Genomic DNA, 27382 nt, shown 5'->3' on the forward strand with positions numbered 1-27382 from the left:
ATGTGCGCCCCGTTATCTCGGAGTACTCATCCTCCGCACATACGCCCGGGCCCAAGGCCAACTGGCAACATATGGTGGGGCTTGGACCCTCTAGAACTTTCAGGCACCCTCTAGTGACAGTACTGGGCATGTGCCCCGCCACCGAGTATGCCAAACAGTTACTGACTATGCAGTAGGACAACCCTATAAAGGGGAAAACTAGACAGGGAGTGTTCTGGAACTTCCACACACACACACTGGACTCAGTGATATATCGGACCACCCAGACCACAGGGACCGCAGTCTGTATCTATTTCTGGCCAAATAAAGTGACTTGACACTTGACTCCATCTTGAGTCTTAATTCTGTTTCCAAGAATGTAAAAGGAAGCTAATCATGATAACACACTGGAGTTAATCAGAAGTTAAGCCCGGCCACCCCCAACCTCCCAGAAATATCTGAGGCTGGTTGGAAAGCAAGGGGGTTTAACCTCTGCCAAACTGTTAACCCAACACTGGATCGTGACACTGCTTATTATGCAAGTTTTACAGAAATTTTTGTTAAAAGTCCCCATGATGTTCCAATAAGCTTCATGTTTGTTATTTTAATTAAAAGGGGGAGGGAAAAAAGGCAAAGTTTATTTCTCAGTTAATGCATGCAGTCTCCAGCAACAGCCATCTTAGCTGCTACGAGCAGTATTGCACACAAAAATAAAGAAAAAAAAAAAACCAAACCAGAAAAAAACCACCATGAAACTGTGCATAGCAAAGAAAACAAAGGAATTCAAAGCTCGGTCAGGTAAGTGGAACTGTTACTTAACAACATCGTGCATTCCACACATCTGTATCATCCGAAACGCATCCATTACAGCAATTCACTTAAAACAGCACAATTCCGAATTGATATACAAAAGCTTTAAAAATACTTTCAATCAGATATGTCTGTCACACAGCATGCATACCATACAAGTTCAAAGGGTAAAAAATAAAATCAAAGTACTTAGCATCTACTACTGATTGGCTGAATTCTTGCCGATCTTACCTGCTTAGTCTTCTGCTACTTGACAGTTGCACTCTGAAGTTTTTATACACGGCATGTTTGGATGGCATTTTTTTTTCTCCAGCACACCATTTAACACTAAGTTGTCTGAGTATAATGTAGGAAACTCCAGAAAACATGTATTGTTTGTTTTTCACATATAACCTCAACTTTTTTTTTTCAGTTTGCATGCCTTGAAATAAATAAATAAATAAATAAATAAATAATAGACTGGTACATCATACAGGAAAACTTTCATTGCATTAGTCAATATCCCTGCAGTTAGTCTGAGGACTGCTCACCAGCAACTGTGTAAAGCACTTCAAAGTTTGAATGGAGATAAAGTAACAACATACAAAAAAGCTACTCTTAAGTAGCTTCTTAGACTGATTGGACTAAGACATTTAGTCCTCTTCAATGTCTTAATGCCTCACTCTCCCTATTAAACAGGATGGAAACTTCATTAGGCTTGGGTAATTTTTAAACTTATCAAAACTGAGGCACTTGTTAGTTCTCTCTACATGCATAGCCTCAAATTTTTGAAAAATAAAGAAAAGGCTAAACAAAAATTCTATTTAACTTTTTCTGGACTGTAGCTTCAGTACTCAAAACACATCCAATATACTTCAGCTTATTAACACAGGAGGCAAGAAAACAGAGAGTGCTTTTTACAATATACTAATAAAAAAAATTTAACTCCAAAAGGCTCTGAGGTAGGCTTTCCATAACAGCGCAAGTATTTGAGAAAACAGACACTCCCCACAAGGTTGTAGTAAGTCGTACTCACAAATGCAGGAAGATACTTAAAGTAAGAAAGACTGACTTACACAGGAACCGAATTAATAACATCTAATTGCTTTTGCAATTGCTTTTAATAGCTTTGTTTTTCCTATGGGCTTTGTGCTTTAAATGAAAGCATACTTTTGTCTGAAGGTATGAACTTGATGGAAAAACCATTTCATGGTAGAAGCCACTGCCTCAGTATCTTGCAGAGTTGCTTTTATCACTTTCCCTACAAACATTTATGCATCTGTTCAGCTTGAAATCTGTGGATACTTTGAGGGAACTGACCACATGACTGAAGTTAAATATTTGCACACTGAGTGCAAGGATCAAAACTCTAGGCAAGACCCTTTCCACCTATTCCAGTGAACAGGGTGTGCAAGAAACAGTTCTTCAATAGTAAATGCTAAGTAATGCTAAAAATGGTACCTGTTTGAAGTCAGAGACCTCTCTGAATTAAAACTTAGTTAATCTGAAATTTGTGTTATATTGAAAATTTTTAAATATAAAAATAATGGCCAGAATTTCTCTCAGTATTAGTTACTGCACGTTTAAGCCAGAAAACTTATTTTGTTCTCCACTTCTGAGGGAACCATTTTGAAAGAATGAAGTTGCTTTCTACAGGGTCCTTAAAATTCTCTTTTTCTGGGGAAACAATCAGAGTAGGACAAGAACAGAGAGGTATATGGTCACACAAGAAAGTAAATTAAAACTATATCTAAGTGAAAGAAAAGCAAAGGAGTTTACAACTAGAAAGAAGCTTGGATCAACTAAGCCTGTTTTCCTGTGGACCTGTCCTACACCCTCAGCACACCTCCCGGTCTTCCCAATGCTGTCTCACTGGGCATCTATGAGCAGCAGTTACTCCTCCGGATTTACACGCAATCACCTGGCTGATCTCTAGCTGTAAAAAAAAGGCAGGTGGCCGAGTTATAACTTACTTTAGGTGATGGCACCCAGCTATCCCTTCTGATGAAGTTTGATGAACTTTTCTGGAAGTTTGACATATTTGTGTCTTCTGTGTCTGTCAAATTTGGTACAGATACACTCACAGCCAAAAAATTCTCAAGGAGGCCATGGAGGCCTTAAGCAAGAAGGTAACTGACACCCAAATAAAAGCAGAGCCATGCTCAAGAGAATGTTGTTAAAAATCAAACACAGCTAGCTGAAAAAGAAACGTTGGCATATTATCTGATAAGCAAAAATAATAAAAAATAGACTAGTGTATGCATATGAAGGACATAGCCTTACAAGAGGGTAAATAATTTTTACAGCATCAGAAAGTTTAACTTCTTTAAATTGCATATAATGTATCTTTCTTTCTTCTAGCTATCCTACCATATATTGTAATGTGCACACAGTACCAGACTTGTTTCCTGGAGGTCATGCCCCTATGAGATCAACCACTGTACATCCTTGTGTTGCCATAGGCACAAATAACTGATTTATAAAGCACTCCAAATGAAGATCATGCACTTCAACTAGAATTAAATACAATAGCAATGCAATCTTCTTTCATCTCCTGTATGAATTTCCTTCCATGTGTCACATTTTCAACCCTCATTTTTCTTGCCTTGTTTCATGTCTCCTGTTACAGCTGGTTTAGTATGTTTATTTCTCAACATCTTGCTGGAAGTGCTTCATTTCACTTACTGCAGGTAATTACTTGTGCGTTTTGGTTTGCCATTCAAAGAAACGGCAACAGATGCCTGAGAAAAGCAAAGCGCAAAGGTGGAGATGTGGATTTGTATTAATTGGTAGGCTTTTCCTAATCTATGAAACCAATCTCTACATCTAGCCAATCAAAACACAACAAGTGAGACATTCTTAAAAGATGACTAGGTAGGAAAAGAACTTCTGAAAAGTGCAAATTTTCTCTCTCCAGCTTGCATTTCTGTCATAGCTCAGCCATTTCTTTCAAGGCTTATAGGTTACCAAATCCTTTCAGTTTTGTGACATCAACTTCCTCCTGCTGAATATATAGGAAGTTCATCAAATATTAAACAATTTTCTTGCAATTTCTCTAAGTACCTTGATTGCCTTTAAATAAATAGCAAAACCCTCACTGTCTTCAGACCAACTGATCCTACTTTATAATTTTGTTTTTATTTCCAAACAAGTTAAATATTTCCTCACTTTGCTCCTTTAAAGACAATCTCAGAGCAGAATACTGGGGGCAAAACAGGTGTCAAATTAGCCCAGCCATTATTAGAAGTTCCAGAATAATTTGGAGGGAATGACAATCTCCATTCTCAGCTTGGATTTTATTTTCCTGGTTTATATTTCACCACTGCTCAGGAGCCCCAATTCATGCTAAAAATTCACATACTCAATATGAATCCTTAAAGATTAACAATGATCAGGAAAAACTTTGTATGTGCCCCTGGGACTTCCCTTTTGTGCATTTACTAAGGTATTCTGTAGACAGGAGAGGAGTGGGTGTTTTATAATCAGTTACCAGCACTCACGTTATACAGATTTTGAAATGCATACACAGGACTAGGCAGCCCAAATTCATAAGACTCCTCTGTATAGCAGACTCACTCTCCTGGGTATATTTACCATGGCAGCAGCACACAAATAATGTATTCCACCTGTTCTGCATCATTTATTACTGAGATATAAGATTCACTGGCTCTCTCTGTATTTTTGTAAAACTTCTTTAATCTAACGCTGACCCTTATTGCCTGGGCCTTTCTGTCTTTGGAAAAGGAACCATAAGAACCTATACAAAAATAGAGTTGCATAAAGTGCTGCACAGATGTGTCATATAACGAAATCATAAACAGGCATATTAATGTCCTTACCACAAGAAGTAGGTCACTGCCACTGAAAAAACAAATCAAGCAGACAAAAGACACTGGTCACATTTCCATTTACAGAATATTTTTGAAAAAGATGCATATTTTCTGCTCTGCACTTTAATGACGCATAAATTAAAAAAAAATCAACAAAACAAACAAAAAACCCCCAGTTACATGGTAAATCACAACTGTATATTCTGCTACTGTAACAAAAGATTACAGAGGTATTTCATGGTCATTCATTCCCAAACAGACATACTACTCAACCCAAAACCCTTTGAAGACTTTCAGACCTGAAAGATGTTTTTTCAGCAATTTCCTTACATTTGTTTACACCAGCTCTACTTTTAACATGTTTTAGACCAGGAAGCAGTGCAAGGCCCACTGTCACCACCTCAGTAATGGCCAGTGACTGAACTTCAGACATATAAAAACAGCTAGCAAGCTGCAGCATTCCTAAGGTTCCCATGTTCCTGTCCATAATATACCAGTAGACATACTTGGGTCTACACTGTTTACCAGCAACCCATTTCAGATCATTTTGTTCAGATACCTTGAATCATGTGCAAAGAGACTCTGCAAGCAAGGTATGTATATGAAATACTTCATACTTTTAAATAATTACATGTATGGTAGCCACATGCAAAATAAAATTCACGTTTTCCCCTTTCTCAGCATTCACGTAGCCAGGAAGAATGTTCTCTTGCCATCACAGTGAACTTTGGTTAAGCTATTCACTTTCTAGAAATGCTCAAATACAAAGAATTAGCTTATTTTAATACGGGCTCCAGCTTCCACTCTCCCAACAGAGCTCGAGATTACCTTATCATCATCCTTCCTCTGCAGAACAGAGAGAAATGCAGTCTTGATCTTGAGATAAAAGAACACACAACAAGAAGAAAGTTTAGATCAGAAATTTAGTGTCAACTGTAACAGCTAATTACTGTCACTCCCTTGTGTGTGTCATTCCCTTAACTCCTGGAATCCTACAGATTTACTGAGCAGAGACTCCAATAAAGTTTTGTGCCAACAATGAAGGGCAATATACTTAGGTTTAGAAGCTTACTTCTGGCTCACAGATGAATTAAAACTTCTACTCTATTACAATGTTTAGTTGGACAACCTCATCTGTAATAGGATTTCTTTCTATAAATAATCATGCTAGTTAGAAGATGCAACTTTTAACAAGTTTTAAATCATCTTTATTTTGGACAATACTTGGGATTCTTCTTAAACCCCAAATCTGTGGTAGTTAATACTGCCTCAAAGATACGAGTCCATGAAATTAGGAGTCCAAACACTCTAAACAGTAGTTCACAGAGCATGTACAAATCACAGAAGACTGTCAACTGCTGTTTGAAATGTTTTATCACTCTTAGCATGAAAAGAACTAATATCACCTATTGAGACATACACACAGTATTATCTGCTACATGTTGTTTTGTGTGAGATACAAGCTGATATTAAAAAAACCCAAACAAACAAACAAACAAACAAAAAAACCCCGAAGGACACTTCTCAAGAACAGATGGGTCTTCCCTTGCAAGAACCCATATAGAAGTTACACATCATATAGTGCATAGGACAACAGACACACTGAGGAGCGTCTCACAGAAGCGAACCATTTAGGCTGGAAGGGAATGCTTGAGATCATCTAGTCCAATCCTGCTCCTAAAGGAAGGTCAGACAGAAGAGATTAGTTAGGATCATGTCTAGTCAGGTTTTAAGCATCTCCAAGAATGGTGACTCCACAGCTTCTCAGACAACCTGTTCAAATGTTTGACCACCTTCACAGTTAAAAAAAAAAACTTTATTGTGTTCAGAGGGAACTTCATGTTTCAGTTTGTGCCCACTGCCTCTTGCCCACTCAGCTGAGCATTACTAAGAACAGTCTGACTTCCCCCTCTTCAAAGCTCAGATCCCCCTGAGCCTTCTCTTTTCCTGGCTGAATAGTGTTTCCTCAGCTCTCAGTATGAAAGATACTCCACTTTAACCACCTTTGTAGCCCTGTGCCACACTGCCTCCAGTAAGTCAGTAATACTCTTGTTCTGGAGAGCCCAGAACTGGACACAGCACTCTAGGTGTGAACTCACCAGTGCTGAGTAGGGGGGAAGGATCACCTTCTTCAGCCTGCTGGCAGTGCTTTGCCTAATGCAGCGCAGGATACCACTGGCCTTTTTTGAAGGAAGGGTGTTTCACTGCCTTGTGGTCAGCTTGTCCTCCATGAACCCAAGGGCCTTCTCTGAAGAGCTGCTTTCCAGCAGGGTGGTACCCTGCACGTTACTGGTGCATGGGGTTATTTGTCCCTAGGTGCACAGTCTTTGTATTTCCCCTTGTTGAACTTCATGAGGTTCCCATTTGCCCATTTCTCCATCTCGTCAGGGTCCCTCTGAATGGCACCACAACCATCTGTTCTATCAGTCACTCCTCCAGAGTACAATCTACCCCATCATTCAGGTCATTAATGGAGAGGCTGAACTGGATTGGCCCCAGTATTGATCTGGGCAGTACAGCACTAGTGACTTGAACTAGATTTTGTGCTTCAACCCTCTGGGTCCAGTCATTTGGGCAGTTTTAAATTCACCCTCCCTGTCCAATAACCTAACATACTCGCTTGTTCAGCTTGTCTGTGGTATTTACCTTCACTTAGTAAAACCTTTGACACAACATCTACTGCTGTTTGCTATCTGTTGCTGTACCTATTAATTTAACATTGCTATGACACAAGGTAAATGGCTAAACTTACCCAGTTCCAAATATTAGGTCTCCTAATCATTGTGCTGCTCTTCCCAAACTAGAGAGGGTAATATTTAACAAGTCATAGGCTAGATTATAAATTGCAACAGCCTTTAGCATTAACTGTAATTTTATACCATGGCAATACTTCCTTCCTTCTCCACCCAAATAACCACTTCAGTGCAACTAAGAATGCTGATAGCCTCTTCAGAAGAGGAAGCTGCTGTTGCTCTGCCCTACAAGTTTTGTAACCCACACAATCACATTAAGCAGCAGAAACTGTAAACTATGATCTCACAGCCTAATACAGAGCAAGTTTACCAGTTTAGCTACCATAATACATGTCTTTACTATGATTAAGTGATTTGCTATACCCCACAAAAACCACGTCAGGGCTCAAAACTTAATTCAGAGTTTTAGGCCATATTCCCAAAATTTATGGAAGATCAGTATTTAGTTCTTTCAAGAGAAATTACCCATCTTGCTATGAGCCCATTTATCAGAAAACTATAGACATTCAACTAAATAGAGCAAGCATAAATTCAGTTGTTGTATTCTGTCCCTTTCCCCCTCTGCTTCAAAAGCCATGAAGTCTTGTGCTTTCAGGAGGTGTAGTCTGTTTTGCTTTATCTCCTGAATAGTTCTTTCTGAATAGTTATAGAGGATCCTCTCCTTGAGTTGTGTAGTTAAACTACGTAGGTTAACTGCTGCATTTAAAGAATTAGGTGAAACATGATCCATATGCCAAAATTCTTTGCTGTAGCACTTGTTTAAAAATAGCAGTAGAGTCCATGTAACCAGATGAAAAGGGCATACACAGCTGCATAAGAGTGACACGCATAGCCAGTGCAACAGAAAGGAAGTTTACATTAACAAAGTAAAGCAAGTGCAGAGGATATTTTCCTCATTAAAAGTTTCCAGTCAGTATTGACAGGCTGTCCTCTTTACAGCTGGGATAGAATACATTTTCTTCACAATAGCTAGTATGGGGCTATGTTTTGGATTTGTTCTGAAAACTATGATAATTTGGAGATATATTAGTTGTTGCTAGGTAGTGCTCACACTGATCAAGGACTATTTCAGCTCCCCATGCTCTGCCAGGTGCACAGGGAAGCTGGGAGGGGGTGCAGCCAGGACAGCTGACCCCAACTGACCAGAGGGATATTCCATACGGCATCATGCTCAGTATATAAAGCTGGGGGAAGGAGTAAGGGGGGGACACTTGCACATGTTCCGAGTGATGGTGTTTGTCTTCCCAAGTAACCATTACACATGATGGAGCCCTGCTTTCCTGGAGATGGCTGAACACCTGCCTGCCAGTAGGAAGTAGTGAATGAATCCCTTGTTTTGCTTTGCTTGTACACATGGCTTTTGCTTTACCTAATTAAACTCAACCTTTAAACTCAAACTTTATCTCAACCCACAAGCTTTCTCACTTTTACTCTTCTGTCTCCCCCATCCCACCATGGGGGTAAGTGAGCCAGGGGCTGTGTGGGGCTGAGTTACTGGCTGGGGCTAAACCACAATACAAGCAATATAGTTTATATCTGGTAAGAGTGGCTAACTTGAATAGCACATCCATTGTGCTATACAAATACAGTTTTAATAGTATGCAGTGTATGAGTCAAAAGAAACAAGTACAGCTGTATTTTCCTACTTCTGAGGCTTGCATACATATTTTTGGCTAGCTTTCCACATTGCAATTCTTGGAGTTGAGAAGCCAGTCATTTAGAAATGACACAGCATACACAGAAGCAGTAAGAAAATAGGTTTTATTTTCACATTTTATAGAAGTGTTAACAATGCCTTAAGAAAGCAGCTAGACAGCAACTTTCCATATATGTTCCAGACAGAAACCCATGCACTTAAATTAACAAACATTTTACTGTTAGAAACCCAGCTATCCTATAACTATTTACATTTCTACAAATACTAAAAAGGATACTTATGCCAACAACATGTAAAGATATTTTTAAAACTTGTCCATACTTGCACATGCCCAAGTGCATCTACAGTTAAAATCCCCAACTAAGGCACTAGGCCAGATTATGTGCACATTAAAATAGGTCCATTTTAAACATCCACAGTTTCCTTTAATATACCAAGTTACTTGTTTTCTCCCACTACGGTCTCACTTAGGTATTATTTTATAAGCAGGAGGAAATGGGGCTCACAGACACCCCAGAGTTAACTCACTTTTCTGTTTTGTTTTGGGTTTTTTTGGTTGTGGTTTTTTTTGTTTGTTTGTTTTAATCAGAGTATTCCATCTTTTTTCATTGAAGTTATAAATCAGACATTCAAAATGAGACTGTAAATTTAAGTGTCACTTTTTTGGATACACACAATGGAATACTAAAAAGTATGTTTAGCAAGTTAGAGAACACTACACATTCACAAATATTTTAAGGTGTTCAAGAATTGAATAGGATCTTTTATATTTAGGTAATGGTGTACAAGAACTTCGGTACAAGTGGTGTAGCAGCGCTTATTCTTATTGGTGTCTTTCCAAAGCCCTGATTTCCTCATGATTTATGTGTGTACAGAAGATACCATTTCTGAATCCTTTTGTGCCAGGCCTGCACTTGCTGGTGGAGGCTTATACAAACATACTGCCATGACCACAAAGATGATCGTGATGATTTTGCAAGCAGCACCTGAATGCAAAGAATAGAACAGTCCTTGTTGCAGTCACCTTCAATAGTAGACAAGATTATTTCAGTCATCTATGAAGCTTCACATGGTGAGTTACACTGCAAGACTTTTAAATGGATGCTGTGAATTTCAATGTATTTTACATGAACTGCAAAGGGCAAATAAAGGCAGTCTTTTAACTGACTTCATACCCCTCACCTGCCTGCCAGTGCTTGCTTGCAGCAGCTATTGCCATTATTTCAGTTCTGTCTTTCTTCACCACATTGCAGCCTGACATGCAAGTCTCTCTTACTGCTTGTTTCAGTACTATTCTTCATTGCACCAATGTTCTCTTTGCCACAAACTAAAACTCCTCACATACAAGCCTGTGAAGTAGTCTCTCCTCAGCTACCTTAAAAACTTGTTCCATTTTGGTCCATCACTGGTACACAGTGGTGTTTGTGCAACTTAGGGGGGCAAGGAGAGGTGGGAAGAGGAGGCATTGGATTTTATCACAAATATGCCCGAGATACTGAAACCTGAATTTGTGACTCCTGCTTTTTCAGTTTCAAGATTAGATGTTAGCAGTTCAGTTTATGCACCATAAGTATCACAGTTGCTAGAAGACAGGACAACAGCAGTTATCACAGATGCAAGCTTAGCCTGCCTTCCCTCCCTCAGACATACCTCACACATTTGAAGGGAACAGATTGTTAAAGTTGGGAAAATTTTTTACTAGTGTTCAGAGAAATCTGAGATCTTGCTATTAATTTAGGGAAAAGAACTGAAATACGACAGGAGCAAAAAAGCTCTCAGACTTTAAGCTGCCAATAGACCAACCCAGATAAGACTGAAATGCATGCCAATACATTAAAATTCAGTAAATAAACCATAACAATGAAGAAAGAACAAAGACCAAAATTATTTTGTATTATTGCTATTAAAAAAGTTTTATAGGCCATTTTTAAGAGCCACTTAATGTGGTCTTGCTCTCTCCACTGTATTTTGCTTATTTATGAAAAGAGGTTTTTTTTAAAAAAAACACTGCTGCTAAAATAAAAGTTTAAGATTTTAAAATAATTCCCATCTAGCAGTCAAGGTCAGTATATCTATTACCTTGTACATGTACTTAATATGAAGAAGCCACTTACTTATACCCATCAGCAGATAAGCCATTCTTTCATTGTCATAAACCCAACAGGCTCCTTTCGTTTTACATTCATTAATATCCCATAGAGTACAACTGTTGTCTATAGCAACACCAAACAAAATTGGTCCAGGAATAGTACCTAAAAACCACAGTAACACATTAGAACATTTGAGTTGGAATAGTCTTACCTGGTCTTAATGCATGCCATGAAATGCCAAGCTGTGGGGAAGATAAGATGGGATAGCCACACACTAAACATAATATTTTAATCAACATCATAGGACTCATATTACATAGCAAATGTGCTTCTCTCATTGCTCTCATTAATAGGCAGGCTGCATAGAGTGTCAGTTAATTTGTTACACAGCTCTCATTATGAAGCAAGAAGTTTGTTCAAAGGCTTGAGCTTATTGTTACTTCCTCAGTTTTCATTGAAAAAAAGAAAAGTGTGATTAAATTTAGAGGGGAAACCAGCTAATTAAGGAAGCAGGATTTTAACTGAAGGAAGAGAAGTCCCTTTCCTCAGATCATATACACTAACGTGTTCCAAATGCAAAGAACTAAAATACTGGTAACATGCTCAATTATAAGTTTTTTCCATCCCTCAGATGTAGCCAGGCTTCTAGGAAACATCTCACATAAAATGAGCACTGTTTAAAATTATTCCTGTGTAGAATTTTAGATTTGTGTGATTTTTGTTACAACAGTGTGTTATAAAGAGTGTTTTGCATCCAGGTATAGCCAATTTTATATAACCACACTATGTACACCACTGCATGTTAGCCTAACCTCCTCAAGGCCTAAATTGTTCTTGAACCAACAAGCAGCTATGTCCTCACCACAGCTCTTCTGTCTAGGACCCCTGTGTGATTCCTCAAGTCTACAGCGTAAGTATCTTGTTATGCTGTGCTGTTAGTTGCTGCTTTCTTCAGCCACAGTCAGCACAGGCAGTGCAAAATGTTCTCATACCCTCTGCTCCACAATGAAGTGAAGGGGGAAGACACTACCATCGATATCTTAACTTTGAGTAAAATGAAACAGAGAAGCCCTCATACAACACTTCACACTACCACCCAGCCTTTTTCCACCTGTGAGAATGTTTACTCCTGTTATGCTTTACCAGTAGGACTTAGATTAATTGGAGTTTCAGTAGGTACAGCAAAGCAGAACCCACACTGCTAGATACTTGATATCAAATGAAGGGGTTGGCTGCAGTACTAAATATTGACATAAAGGTAACTGAGCCTTGACCCAGTCTTGAATTACACATATCATTTAAAAAGTGTCTAAGTCGAAAACAAGAGTTCAAAATATGCCTGAGAAAATTCACGAGTGGTTCCCAGAATACCTACATTTAGCTTTGTGTTTTATTTAAGGTGATTTACCTATCTTACTGAGATCCTGCAGATGCTTAGATTTAGAACTTCAGTAGATTTCCCATATAAAAACTCAGTAGTTACTTATGTACAACTGTCTACGTTTTCGATAAAGGCTAAAATTAGCCAAAGTAATTGAAAGGGAAGGGAGAAGAGGGAAGACTCCACTTATCCACTTTAAAATATATTGGCATGGCCAATAAGGATACAACTGGATGAGACTGTCACTTTGTTTTAACTTCTGCAACTTGAGATGTTAGCTACACAAAGCTGTTTTCTGTTGCATCACTTTTTCTTATCTCAACTTTCAGAACAGGCTGCCTTCTGGGGGAAGTGAAAGCAGGTGCCTTTTGCTGAATGACAGTTACCTGTATTTTCTTTGTGCCAATAAGAAAAGAAAGGCAAAAATGAGCACACATGCCCTATTTAAAGAGGAATTTGAATCTAGATGGCATCTGCCCTATTACAAGCATATTCTATAAGCCAATGACAGGTTGCTTTAAGCTGCTCTGAAGTCTTTTTGGTGCATTATTTTTTTAAGTCTAGAAAAACATCAAGTAAGTAGAATATTCAGCAAGTCTCTCAACAAGAAAGTCATACCCAACAGTCGTAGAAACACTGACTGTACTCCAAGAGCAAGTGAGCGCTGTTTATCTGGCACACACCTGTGAACAAGATTTGCGGTTTAAGACTTTGTAAACAAGCTTTAACTGTTCCATTTCTCTGCTTTGACCCTCAGTGAATATGATTTCTCTTAATACACTCTTTTAATCTGTTAATTGCAGAGAGGTTTAGAAATCCAGTGTGCAGAACAAGTAAACAAAGAACTTCAGGAGGCATTCAGACAAACTATAGAAGCAACTCCTATAAACCTAAAATTCCCTGATGAGCTAACTAGTTTAACAAAACAGTATAAATAAAAAGCTAGCTTATCAGCAGCACCCTGATACAATGTTGAATACTTTTTCCACAAAACCACCAAGGATTTAAGGGCAGTGCTAAAATGCAATCCCGAGCTACTATTCCTGAAGAAGTAATAAACAAATTGAGACTAGCCTTCAGCACAGCACAAGGTTTTGTATTTCCCATAACCTTTACATATAGTCATCCAACCTTACAATTAATCAGTTCTGGCATATGCTATACAAATCAATATACTGATTTAAGAACTAGCAGAATTTACCTCCTCACCTCCTAACCATTTCTTTCAAATAATTCTCCAGTGACATGCATTTTATCCTGACAGTGTCTTTAAGATACTACCATAAAGATTAAATACAACCCAAATCAATTTATAGAATTTAGTTTCAGCACCGTTTTTTTAAAAACTGTAGTATGAAGCATTGCAGTGACAAAAAAAGACAGTATTTAAATATTCAGGAATTATTCCCTCATTCTGGAGTATGCATGAGATTAGCCGTAGAAAAACATCCATGATGAGCAGTTATGAGCAGTCACTGTTATGATACCCCTGCCCATAAAGGCAAGTAGAGGAAGGAGAATGAGTTTTGCATAATGTGGGTCATTATTTCAGCACTAGAACACTGTCACAAACACGTGGGTTTTCACTTGAAATTGCACAAAATAAGCCCACTGAAAATATGTCAGAATACACTGTAGTAACTTACCTCACGCTTAGCAATTTAAGTTAGTTTTTGGACATTTAAACTGCTCTACAGTCTTCTTTTGCATAAACATCGTTTCACCATTTCAGTTGAAGCGTACAAGGATTCAAAGTTCCAGATGTTATTTGTTTAGAATTATCTAAATAAAACTATTAGCTCAGTTTTGAGGATAATTCAGCCCTTCACATTATTCTGCCCACCCACTAATATGACAAGCTGTTAATTCCAGATTTACAGCAACCCTGGACAGGAGGCTACCACAGAGCACTGTTGCAGTGTACCACCCCTCTCGCCAAACCCATGCCTAGGAAGTTCGAAAAGGAGCGTCTAACGACACCCTCCCAAAGCATCCTGTGTATAGTGGATGTATGCCTGTGCATCATGAACATTTTCTCTCCAGAAGTATTGAAAGTACAAGTCAGATTTCAACATGAAGTGAAACACCTCTACTTTCAGAATGAGGACTATGTATTTTTAAAAGAAAAATATCTAGCTTTCATTCATGTGAGTTTCAGCAATTTGAAAGACAGTCAAGCCACTGGTTAACAGACACATAGATGCTGTCATGTTTTATATTAATGACTACCATATATACATCAATATCATACGAAAGGTAGTCTACAATTCTTGACAGACTACAATTTTTGCAAGTCTGATTCCTGTCTCAGTTCAGAGTTCTAAGTATAAGACTGATTCCTATTTTGCTCTTTTTTGGTATAGTTTGAAATCCTGGCTATACAAGCTAGTCAAAGCAAGAAGGAATAAACGTGTCATGTGCTTGGATGAAGAAAATATTTGACTAAAGCAATCAGGAGTCCTCCCATAAAAGAGGGATTTTGCTACAAGTAGGAATTATTTTTAATAGATTCAGACAGCATCTGCTAATCAAATGCAATTACAGAGATAGTGAACAGTGGTATGACTGTCCTCTGCTTCAAGTACTGCCTATTTACTACACAAAGAACTATAATAGGAAATACCTTGCACATTTATTTTGGTCCACGTTGCAAAGCAAAACAAATTAGAGTATTTCACTGATCTGAGTTTTCATAGGAATGCTACCCACTGTTCAGTGCAAAAAACATACCTGAGAATGGCCACAGTTGTTGGAGTAACAGCCATAAATGTAAAAACAACAGCAAAAAAGAAGAAGGTCAGGAACAGAGGTAAAAATTTGCACTGTGTTGGACATTTCCCAGGGACAGCTTCATAGAGGAAGTCTTCCGAACCATTTTCTATTTTTGGACTCCCAATACAGGAACAGTTGTAGTACTTCTACAAATAATTTATAAAACAAAAGTTACCTCTAAGAATAAAAAAGTGATACCAATATGGTAGATGTTCATTTGATCTGCATCACACTGAATACAAGAATAAACCCTGACTTTACAGTGTGGGAAACAGTCCATTTCCTGATGATCATATGTTACTGTAACCCTAAGCAGGGTTACATGAGCAGGGACATCTTCAACTACATCACATTGCTCACAGTCTCCTCCAACCTGACCTTGAATGTCTCTAGGGGTGGGACATCCACCACCTCTCTGGGCAACCTGTGCCAGTGTGTCACCACCCTCACTGTAATTTTTTTTTTCTTATACCCAGTCTAAATCTACCCTCCTTTAGTTTAAAACCATTACCCCTTGTCCTGTAAATTTTCAAAAACTTTTGAAAATATTTTCAAATAAATCACCTCTTTGAAAATGTTAAACACCACGAGGGTGTCAAGGGTTGAAGGAAGGGAGGAAATGCCCCTTTTCACTTTCTCCACGAGATTGGTTTCGGTCACAAAGAGTAACTTCTGAACAAAGGATAAACAAAACCTTCAGCTCCCTTACAGCAGGTGACATGTCCCACAGTTCTCAAAAGTTGTTCTTCCAATACTGAAATAAGCTAATGTTAACTTACCTAGTTTATTAATCAAAACTGGTGATTTCTGTACAATTCAAAAGTTATACTCTAAAGAACTTTAACTGCCTTGACTACTAAAAACTCTTACTTGAACAGGGTTCATTCTTTAAATTCACATCTACTTGCACCACTATTTCCTCAAGCCTTATTCTTCAAGCTTAGATAATACCTATGGTTATTCTGCTACTGTTGTAACTGGATAACAGTTCACATTTTTCAGAGATGTTGGCAAGTCCCAGATCACCTAGCTTGACAGTCTTGGCTACGAACAGGCTGGTTTTTACACTGGTGTGTACTTGGCAGGAAGAGAGGTGAGCTCTACACTGAAGACTTAAGCAGGAAGCAGAAGCAATGTTAGACTGCTTTTGTAAGCAGGTGAAAAAAATAGAACTTTATTCTTCATTTAAGTTCACCCATGTTTGTCTTCAAAGAAAAAAAGATATATACCAGTGAAGTGTAAAGTTTTCACAGCAAGAACTAGGCAGTCTCCTACATTTTCTTCTGGATAATACCTCCTCTCTTTTATCATTGTCCTCTTCTGATACATCAAGTCCCCAGATGCACCCCCTGGTTCAGCTTGCCTACCTTTAAGATATTCCTACACTCCTCCCACATCTCTGCTCAAAAGTTTATTGTAGTAATAGAGACAAGCACAGAAAGGCTCTCTGTTCTGGGAAGGCTCAATAACAACCAGCCACTTCCACGGCCTAACATTCCTACATCAGGGACAACTGACATTCAGAGTTTGGAAACTCACAGAAGCAGGCTGCCATGCATCCAATAAACATTATATTATGCCTAAAGATCTAGTTAAGAACTGCAGTTTTATGTCAAGGCATTGCTGGTTTCTACTTTTCTGATTGTCAATTCTATAAGTACGTTCATGTTTAATGAATTTTCAGTATTAGAAAATTTAGTAGAAGTAACATTTGCAACATGACACTGCACAAGTGAGAAACATACTGTGACTGACCAATAAACCTCTACAATGGAAGAAGGCTCAGAGGAGATGGGAAGGGTGATGTGCCCATGAAGCTCATAGACAATGCAGGCTATGAGTGACCACAGCTGTTCCAAAGGAAGCTACACAGAAAAGAAACAGTTATATCAGCTGAGTGGATCAGCTTGTGGTGTAAATGTTTCTCCCCAAGTTCATTAAAAGAGTGTGAAAGTTAGCTAGACCAGCACGGGGAGCATGGCTCAGCCCAACATAGAGTATAAAAAGCCAGACAACTAGCAGAATTTCAAAAAGAGCAACAGGTGAGAGCTGGCTTCAACCCACATGTGTCCCAAAAACTGAGGAGGCCCAGCATTGTGATGGTGAGCATGTTATAGTGTTGTGACTAAACTGTGTATTGTAGTTGCTATATTTCACTAAGCATAACTTACATTTCTATTATGTTTTCAGTATATTTTGTATCACTCTGCTACATCAGAAATACTGTGTAACATCAACTGTAATCAAATAAGTAAATTTTAAATATGTACAATGTTTAATATCAAAGCACCTGGTCAGCGAGTACTCGACTCTGACGCATATCAACACTCATCCTACCTGGGTATGTGTTTCCAGTCCACAACAATTTTTCCCATAGTAACTACCACTATCAGAGAGTGCAATTTCCTGTCATACTAAGGGAAGAATGTTTTCAATCTAGAAGGCATTTTACAGGAAACCAGAACAGACCACGTCAGCTATCTTTATAGCATAAAGTACCTTTTCCATGTTGTTAAAAAGATGAGATGCACATCCTGCGAAACAGGGAGAAAAGTACTGGACTTCATCTCTGCCACAAACAGGGTAGTACATAGAGCGCAAACACCTGCAGTTAGCATTGCATGGTGCTGTTAAGTTATATAGCGTGCCGGTTCTAAAAGATAAAAGTTAATAGGCTTTTAATAAATTAATTTAAAAACAGCAGATATGCAAATAAGTAATGCAGTATTTATAGCATAATAAATCTCAAAATATTAAATTCCAGTGATTTATGCACTTAATTGTTTAAAAATATGACATGTTCCTAGTAGTTACAAATCTAGAGGGAATTCCCATTTATTCTGTACCTACTTATTTTTGTGCTATTATTACTTCCATAGATTATTCCTCCAACTTCCATTCACAAAACAGATGATGAAATTCTGTGTCCCAACTCAATTCTCATCTCCTCTTTCCCACACAATTATACACTTGAATTTGTTCAAGTCAGTTTTAAGAAAAACTGTAACAAGATTAAAAGAAGTGTTTGGTATTGTTTACTCTACTGATGGTATTGTAAGGTTTTTTCCTGTTTTGGATTCAAGTCAAGTTTGGAGTGCAAACCCACTGCATTTTTGTTATTTTTAACACTTTTCATTACCTAAAAGGCTAGTTTCTTCAAGAGAATTTAAGATGGTCACAAATACTAAGAGGAGAAATAATTAATATAGGAATTAAGCTGATTACTTACATAGAATTCAGACTGCACATGGAATATTAGGGACATCACAACTACCTATATACTTCATTTGGTTGCAGTACTGTTGAACCCTACTAAGTTATGTTAGTTCGTTCTTCATACATAGAAGAATCAAAGTTAGTTTGCTCTGGCTTAAAGCACTACAGTGCACCATAAGCAGATTCACTCATCACAGGTTTGTTCATACAGTGCCTTGTTAGCCTATGAGGCATGTCAAGCTTAGAAGTATTTAATCCATTCAATGGCAACATTTGTCCTATTTACATGTGCACAGAACGCCTCTCTTCCTCAACCTACAAAGCATGACTGAACCTTTAGTTATGCATGGTCAAAGAAATATTAGAATACAGAAGAAGTACAATTTAGTGTGCAAAGGTTCTTATGAAACTGAACAACTTATTCTAACATCACTTTTCCAAAGAAGTCTAGCAGATGAGACCATTAAATGGTTGTTAACAGCTCTATATGTTGGGTGTTTTTTCACAGGAAAACAAAACATGGAGTCCCAGAGACCTGAGGGAATCAACAGAACTAAAGAAAAAGTCACTGCATTTCTGCTCCTTCAAGTTTTCAAGGAAATACTGAGCAAAAGAATTGGGCAAAAACAATTCTTTGAAGTGTTTACTAGATGAAGTAAAGCATGTGAGTTCTGCTTATAGCCTAATACAGAGTTACTACAAACAACATACTTCATTCATTAACATATTAACTCAAAAGTGATCCTGTACTCATGTGGTTCTGGTACTAAACTTACAAAAGCTTCCCCTACCTCCAGGCTACTTTTCAGTATAAAGAGAATACTTGCTATGAAGTATTTCTTCAAAACCTCCACAAAAATGAAACTGCGTCAATTTCCAAGACAACCCTCAGAGCACTCTCACCATTTATTCTTTGAAAGCATTTGTTCAATCATATAAGCAGCAGTCAGACACTTAGCTATTCTTCCACAAGCTTATAAATTTTTTAAAGCTGCTACTACTACATATCTTAGTTGTTTATTCCTTCATGGAAAGTAGTGTCAGAACAGGCACTAAATTTGTGCCACTAACTATTCTGATGCAGGTCACATGTCCAACAAACTGTAGTCCACCATGTAACAGTGAATTAGACAAAACTGAACCATTTTCTTATAATGGATACTGAGAGGAGAAAGTTATTTCAGGATTGGTTAGCTACAAATTGCTGTAGATAAGAGGTCTTCAGCAACAGTTAAACTACATAACTGCCAAAGTTACACAAAACTATTAAATACAAGTTAACCACATTTAAATTAAGACAAAAATCAGTTCAGCTGTACCTTTTGCCAGCTGCTCATTATCACAGGACCTGGTATAGAAATATGGATAGTTTCACATGCTATTTTCTATGTAACACCTTCAGTATTCAATTGCTACATACAGATTCTTTTGCTCAATATGTAACTATAAACTTTTCGCAACCAAAGTCTGCATCCTAATTTTAATTTCTGAAGTGTCAACAGTAATATTACAGCTAGCATATTTTTCAGACACTGAAGAAGTGCCACGTTTTAAGTGTCAAATGCCAACACTGGCTTTTTAATATACTGTCAATTGATACAGCAAGTTGTAAAGATGGAATCAGAATGAGTGGTAACTTTGGTATTAAGGATTATTTTTTTTTCTAGCCACCAGTGCATGAGATTTGATTTATTCATTTTGTATGCCTTCTGGAAAACGAGATACAATGAATGGTTAAGCTATCATGGAATTAAATTTCTACTCTGTTAGAGAACAGGAAGCCTGAATGCCTTCAACACTACTACCTCCAAGCCCTCTGAATTTCTATCCCATTAACCTAAGGTTATCTATTTTAATGTTTTCACATTTACCTAAATGAGTGACCTGAAAAATATCTGGTTAGTCTTTCATGTCACTCTGCATTTTTGTGAATTTTTAAAAATATTTTTCAGTTACGTTTGTCAATGATTCCCTTAAAGGACTAGGAAAATTAGTGGCCTTCATATTCTGTAATACTTGCACACTTAGTTGCCTCCATGAGTAAGATGTGATTTTCCTCCATTCTTCTGTTTGTTATATGTTCATTTTAATTCAGCCAAAAAGCATGATAAATATCAAGTGAAAACAAACATAAGCCTAACTGTTGGTTAGATATTTATCTTTTTTTCCTAGAAGAATTACCAACTTGCGTGTGCATTAGAAGCTACAAAACCCATTTCCCCCCTCAACCTATCTTCTGCATTTTCATGGTGCTACTGTGTCAGTAAAGTGCAAATATCATCTTCCCCCTCTGATTTAGGTTCAAATGCCTTTTTATGCATTTGAGCATAAGTTACAGATACTGCTTTTGTACAAGCTTGTGGTTCCTAACCCTTTTTTAAAATAGGGGACTTGGGGAAACAACAACAAAAAAGAAAGCATTGGTAAGTTATTCACCCAGTTCCACAGCACACTGCTCATGCTTAGTATTTTTCCAAATGGCCGCTAGTAGTCCCTAGCTACCAGCCTACTACAGTTATTTTGCATGACAGCATCTGGCTTTTTGGCAGACCCTGAAACAGCTGGAGTTGCCTCTGGCTCTGTCAGTTCATGACAGAGTAACCTACCGCCTGGGAACACAGTTTTGGCACAGCTAGCGGCCTTACTCCTGCTTTTAAACACTGCTCGTACTATAGAAATGTGTACTATTTAAAAACTGTGAGAACTGAAACATTCTAATCTTAAAGTTAGCTCCTTAGGAAAGCATGATTGGGGATTTTATATAACATAGTGCCTGTGCTGTTGATGTGATCACATATATTCAGTGTTGAAGTTTTAAAAGTGGACCTACAAATCTATTCTCTAAAGAATGCTTATTCTTGCAGGCATTTATTTTTAATCTTATTTGATTTTTACTGTCAATTTTCTGACCTTTTTCCCCTCTGCCATACTGGTTTCCAGAGTAAGCTTTGTTCACAGCAACAGGACAAACATTCATCCTAGAAGTATTGCAGTTATTACAAATATCTAAAAAGTGTGATAAACTGCGTTCTCATTAGAAATGAGAATTATGTTGTTTAAATAAAAGTACATATTGTTTAGAGAAGTCTTTCCTGTACATGTTAGCCAAAGATATTTTGAATTATGTTTCAGTTAACCATATTACTTCACTCATTTTATTCCTCAGCCTGGGTCACTGAGCTATGGTCTCTTTGCATTAAATTTTTACCTCCATCAGCCATTTTACCAGGGAAAAAAAATAAAGCTTCCTTTGTAAATGGAGGCTAGATGTGCTAGAACATGATGCTAGAATAATGGCTTTATTTTTCTAGGGAAAAATTTGCAATCCATTTAAGTTGCAGTGCACCTCAGTGCGCTCTCATGAAATTGTTGCACATGGCAGACTCCTTCCAGGAACAAACTGCCCAGGAAGTTGGTTAATAAAGTCAAGAATGGTTTAATAAAACAAGATACAAAAGCCACACTACTTCTCCAGAGATACAAAGTTAACTGTAGTCAATACCATGGCTACTTCTCCTAGAATAGTTACAGAAGCCACAAACTTTTTTTGCCAAGCAGATTCAGTCTGTTTAAACATTTTGCAGCATTTTCTTAACTGTCTATTACATAAAGACTCCAAGAACAAGGTTTGAGTTCCATAAAACATTTCTATTTCATATACCATGGCAAAATACGACATTTTTAAAGGTTTTGTATTCTGTGATGTAGACTATTTATTTTAAACTTTAACATCAAACCCAAGAGTGCATTAAAAATATATTTACCCATTATATGTTTCAGAGACACCTGCAAAAGGTTCGTTCCCACATTTAGCAAATAAAAACACTGTGTTTAACAGTAGGGCCACTGTACAAGTGCCTGTCATGAACTTGATTATGCTTTTGCAATCCATTTTGCACTTGGAAACCAAGATGCCGCTTATGATTTGGCCTAGTGCTGCTGCTGGAATTAATACAAGCCCTAGAGGAAAACAAGACACCAGCAATTACACAAAAATGCAAGATATAATTAGTGAAGCAATTCAGAGTGCAATTTTATGTTAAGAAAAAAAAAATCTCAACAGTTACCTGAATCTTAGGATGCAGTCCATGGGATGTCATTTTCAAACAATCCTACCAGCAGCATCTGTTGGCTTGTGTAATTCATTCTACCCTTACGTTATCTTTAGCCTTTCCATAAGTTCAGCTTGACAGGGTAATTTACAGTTGTCCAAAACCCAAGTTCAACACAGCAAAACTACATTACTTAAGAGGACTACATACTGGGCAGGAATATCTGAACACCAGTAGGCTGCTTCATGAAAACAGAAAGTGTTGTTTCATTGCTTCAGTGTTTTTCCACATGTCCATGTTCTTTCTTACATATTTGTGTTATGAACAAGAGAACATAATCACTATGATACAGGAGACACCACAAGATACAATAAGGCTTCTACAGAAAGATTAAAAGAAGTCTAGTTTAATGGATGAGTTTTGCTGTCATAGTCCATATAGTCCATAATGATTTATCCTCTATGCACTATGAGGACTCCAGATACGTAACTGAGAATTCTTACATGGCTAATCTACAATACAACACAGAACTCAGTGTAACTTGCACGGACCTGAGATAGCTAATTTCAAAAACAGTTCAGGTACAGTGGCAGAACTGCACAGGCCACAGACACCCATAGTCAAAGGTAGTTTAAACAGTTAATGTGGTCGTTGGTAACACTTAGACTAGCTAGTTCATCATTAGTTCAGGTACAGCTAGCTTTCAACATTAGGCATTTCTTTAAAGCTGTAGGTTTGATTAACACTATAAATTTTTTCAACCCAAATTAAAAAGAAATGCAGACAAAGTCTATAGTTAAAAAAAGAACATTCAGTTTTCTACTTCGTTGCTGAATACTGTTTAACAATTGAGCATATATTCCAATGTATTTCTATGTAAAACTTGCAGTTACTTTGTTTTGAAGCAATGATGTCTGAATAGTGATAGTACTATCTAGCATTATCCAGGGGAGTAAGTAATTCAGAAAGTCTCTCCCAAATATATTTCTGTTGGAGAAAGAACTTCAACTAGCATACGCTTATATGGCGGCACTGTACAGCTGAAGTAATTTAGCGAGATATGTTCTAGAAATATTAAATCTGCTCATTTCAAGCTACCTGCAATTGGCCTACCTGCCTTAATCTGGTTGTTCTTCAGAAGTAATTGTGTCAAAGCTAGTCATGTGACCCTACCTAGTACAGCTCTTCCATCAGAGTTTTCTGTTTGTTTCTCCAATACTCAGCCTTTCATAGCCTTCCCGTTACACCTGTTACTTCAGCATATCGGATAATAGGAATAAGTGACAGTAAGCCAACTATAGAAGCAGTTACACAATAGTTTTATAATATACCCTGATTAGTCATTTTACTGTAAGCTACCTCACTGTAACATTAAAGTGGAATTGAAGAAGGGAAAGGCCAAGTCAACCCTTACTTCCAGCTGCCCTTCATCTTGCCTCCTTTAATAGGGACTAAGGCTTAATGTTCCTTCAGCTGATTTTAAATAAGGAAAATTAGATGTTTTTCACCAAGAGTAAGAAAGGAATAAATTACAGTTTCAGCAGCACACAAAATTCTCACTCTACTTTGAATATGAGCATCATGTCTTCTGAACATACAAGTAACTCTGCATCCTTGATGAATGAGGTACCAGGATTTTCACAGGGCAGGCAAGAATAATACAAATATACTGTTTCTAGTGTGAAAACTGCATTTCATATAAGTATATTCACAAATGTGTCAGATGCCTATATAAGCTTCCACCCGTACTGTTAATGAGCACAATATTTAAAAATAAAAAGCCACATTACCTCCAAGAGTTGCTGAAAAGCTTGATGTCCTTCCAAACTGATTTTCTATAAACTTTGGTAGAAATGTGGCAAAGCCAGTGGCAACTAAAGCTTCTGAAGAACTAGCTATTATTAGACTCATAAGCACTGGATTCTTCAACAGTATCTATGGGAGGAAATAAGCATAACACTGCGGAAATTATTTCATTGTAGTACGATGTAAAATAGAAGTCAATATATTTTAAAGGAGATACTCTAAAGTGAAACTTCACTAATACGCTTTTTTGCTTTACAAATCTTAAGCACCAACAAAATGAATATGCATTAGATTATCAACAGCACTGGAGATTTCCCTATCACAACATGATAAAGGAGCAATTACCTTTCTAAACACTTATGTATTACCTGAAAAAAAATTTCACTTCTCAAAATATATCAGTTTTAGTAAATTCAAGAATTCCTTACCAGGAGAGCCATGGGAAAGTCTTTAAAACTTTTTCCAATATTCTTAGTCTCAACAAGTGCCTCACTTCCATCATTATGAGTTTCAGAGATTTTTTCAGCCTGTATCTTTGCTGTTCCTACAAATGGGCATATTTATTGACAATGAAAACATTGAATACCTGTGCTTTTAGACTTATAAGTGTTTCCTTTCCTTGAGAAAACTAAGACATTTTAAGTCTTCTTCAATATCTTATTGGTACAGATCTATAAAAAGATCAATAATGTATTGCTGTGGAAAGAATTTACCTGAAAGTATCATGCTTCCATTGGAAGGCCTTGACTAAGAAGATATTATCAGGGATATCCTAAGAAATTCAGACTATCCTGAAGCCTGTTCAGTTTTTTTTTTTTAATCATCCTCATTCTCCCCAGTTCCCTACTTCATTGTTTCTTTTCCTCCATCATTTCTCATTCCAGATAAGCGTAGTAAGTTACTGTAGATGCTCTTCCAAGGGACTCCTAGATAATATCTGCCTGAACAGAAACTGTAGCTTAATTCTTAGTTCTTTCCCTGTGATTGGTTTATACTTTGGTTTATTTATAGAGAGCAATCATGTTTACTTTAGACTTTATGTTGCTAGGCTGAACAATCCAGGCTGTCTTTGTCTCGTTACGCACTGGGAAAATTTAGAGCTTGTTGGGTTCACCTTGGAGAAGAGAAAGCTGAGGGGTGGCCTCACCACAGTGTACAGCTTCCTCAAGGGGCGCAGCAGAGGGGGAGGTGCTGATCTCCTCTCTGGTGACCAGCGACAGGACATGAGGAAATGGAATGAAGCTGTGTCAGGGGAAGTTCAGATTGGACAATCAGAAAAAGGTTCTTCACTGAGAGGGAGGTCAGCCACTGGAACAGACTCCCCAGAGAAGTGGTCATGGCACCAGGCCTGTCAGAGTTCAAGGAGCATCTGCACGATGCTTTTAGTCATGTGTCTTAGTTTTAGGTAGTCCTGTGAGGAGGAGGGAGTTGGGCTCGATGATCCTTATGGGTTCCTTCCAATGCAAGATATTCTATGATTCTATATTAATATCCTTTTTAGAAGCCTGCTCCTGGATACTTTGATTCATGCTTTGTTGCTCCACCCAAAATAATAAGGCAGTCAAAGACAACAACGCATGTGTTAAGTCAATGGAATTTCCTTGTGATGCTTGGTGGACACACAGTAGCTTTAAATACAGTCCTGGGTGCTTTGCTGCAAGCATCTTCCAAACTTTGGCCATCGGCTTCCATTCTCTATCTGTTTCTGGGCCTACCATACATCATTACATAAACAAGATTCTTCTTCTAGCCCATTCACCTTATTTTAAAAGGCTGCATATTGGAAACAAGGTATTCATCATCAGGTTTTAGCTAGAGACAGTTAACTCAGAAACAGAATCAAAGTGTAACCAATCATTCAGTCCAGCAGTCTATAACCCACAAGTATAAACAAATCTCTCTTCCAAAGTATCCCATTATTGTTAAACATTTACCTGGTAGGTGTTTTGGAAAGCATGAAAAAGGTATTATAAGGAGCCAAATTGTAAAAAAGCATGCAAGAAATGCTATCCACCATGCTCCAAGCCAACGTGGGTCATCTGGATCCATATTTGTACTGGGAAAATAATTTGGAAAAAAGTAGGTTTACCATTTATGAATTCAAATCAGCAATTTTAGATATCAGTGAACTGGAATTTCTTTTAATACTGATTTAACAGAAAGCCTTTGAATATTGCCAATTTTCTTGTTTCTACATTTATTAATTTGTTTGCTTGTCTAAAGCACATTCATCAGCTCCAGTATAATATTGCATTCTATCATATACCATTTTTAACTCTGTCAAATTCATCCTAATTTAAATGCCACTGTTTGGCCCTGATTTCAAGATCCTGCAGCATTAAGATACTGAAAAAGCTGGTTTTAGAAAGAATCTTCATAATCAATGAGTTATGTGAAACCCAATATGGAAGTTCAGAATGCCATTTACAGCAATCCGAAGTCCCTAGAACACAGGAAATAAAGTGTAAATGAAGCTGTTTGGAGAGTAGTACAGTTTATAACATTATTTTTTGAATAGTGGATGATTACTCAACTGGTAAATTTTATAGCAAGCTCTTTCCCAGGACGTAAGTAGCAGTATCCTACCCCTCACATCCCACCTCAGAAAAACTTTTTCCACAAGAAATTAATAGTTATAATCTAACCCTAAACAAGCAACTAATCAAAATACAAAGCATTTTTTGTTAATCAGCTTTAAAGTAGCCAACATGTCAAAAAGCTAAAAGTATGTATTTGCACTTCAGAGAAATTTTCACACACTTGTTACCAAGTTAAAGCTCTTGAAAAATACTCACAATTTCTCCTCACTTGGAGAAAAGCTGAAGATTTAAATAAGAATTATTAGGAAAAGAAAATAGAAAGCAAAAGACTAAGCTGTATCTTGCCTTTCTGGGATCTGGATATCAATATAAATATTAAGTAGCTGCCCTCCTAAGACATAGCCAATAGCAGGACCCAGCAGTGACATGCCATAGCCAATTCCTAGAAGAGAAAATACATCAAGGTCATCATACATTTTTAAAGCAGTTGTTTGTTTGTTTATTTTAATCCTAAATC

General features: G+C 37.5%; 1 protein-coding gene across 1 annotated transcript in view; it reads right to left on the reverse strand.

Moving 5' to 3' along the window:
* Nucleotides 1–9139: 9139 nt before the first annotated feature.
* The window catches only part of LOC104053322 (solute carrier organic anion transporter family member 4C1), a 33362-nt gene continuing 15119 nt past the window's right edge, over nucleotides 9140–27382 (reverse strand). The window contains exons 4-13 of the mRNA XM_009514751.2: nucleotides 27211–27307; nucleotides 26260–26381; nucleotides 24754–24869; nucleotides 24310–24454; nucleotides 22232–22427; nucleotides 17751–17904; nucleotides 15210–15397; nucleotides 13098–13162; nucleotides 11123–11260; nucleotides 9140–9994 (exon numbers count right to left, since the gene is read on the reverse strand). Coding sequence (XP_009513046.2) covers nucleotides 9870–9994; nucleotides 11123–11260; nucleotides 13098–13162; nucleotides 15210–15397; nucleotides 17751–17904; nucleotides 22232–22427; nucleotides 24310–24454; nucleotides 24754–24869; nucleotides 26260–26381; nucleotides 27211–27307 — 1346 coding nt within the window. The 3' untranslated portion in view covers nucleotides 9140–9869. The remainder of the gene's footprint in view (nucleotides 9995–11122; nucleotides 11261–13097; nucleotides 13163–15209; nucleotides 15398–17750; nucleotides 17905–22231; nucleotides 22428–24309; nucleotides 24455–24753; nucleotides 24870–26259; nucleotides 26382–27210; nucleotides 27308–27382) is intronic.

This window comes from Phalacrocorax carbo, chromosome Z, assembly GCF_963921805.1.
Source record: "Phalacrocorax carbo chromosome Z, bPhaCar2.1, whole genome shotgun sequence".
Taxonomy (NCBI): domain Eukaryota; kingdom Metazoa; phylum Chordata; class Aves; order Suliformes; family Phalacrocoracidae; genus Phalacrocorax; species Phalacrocorax carbo.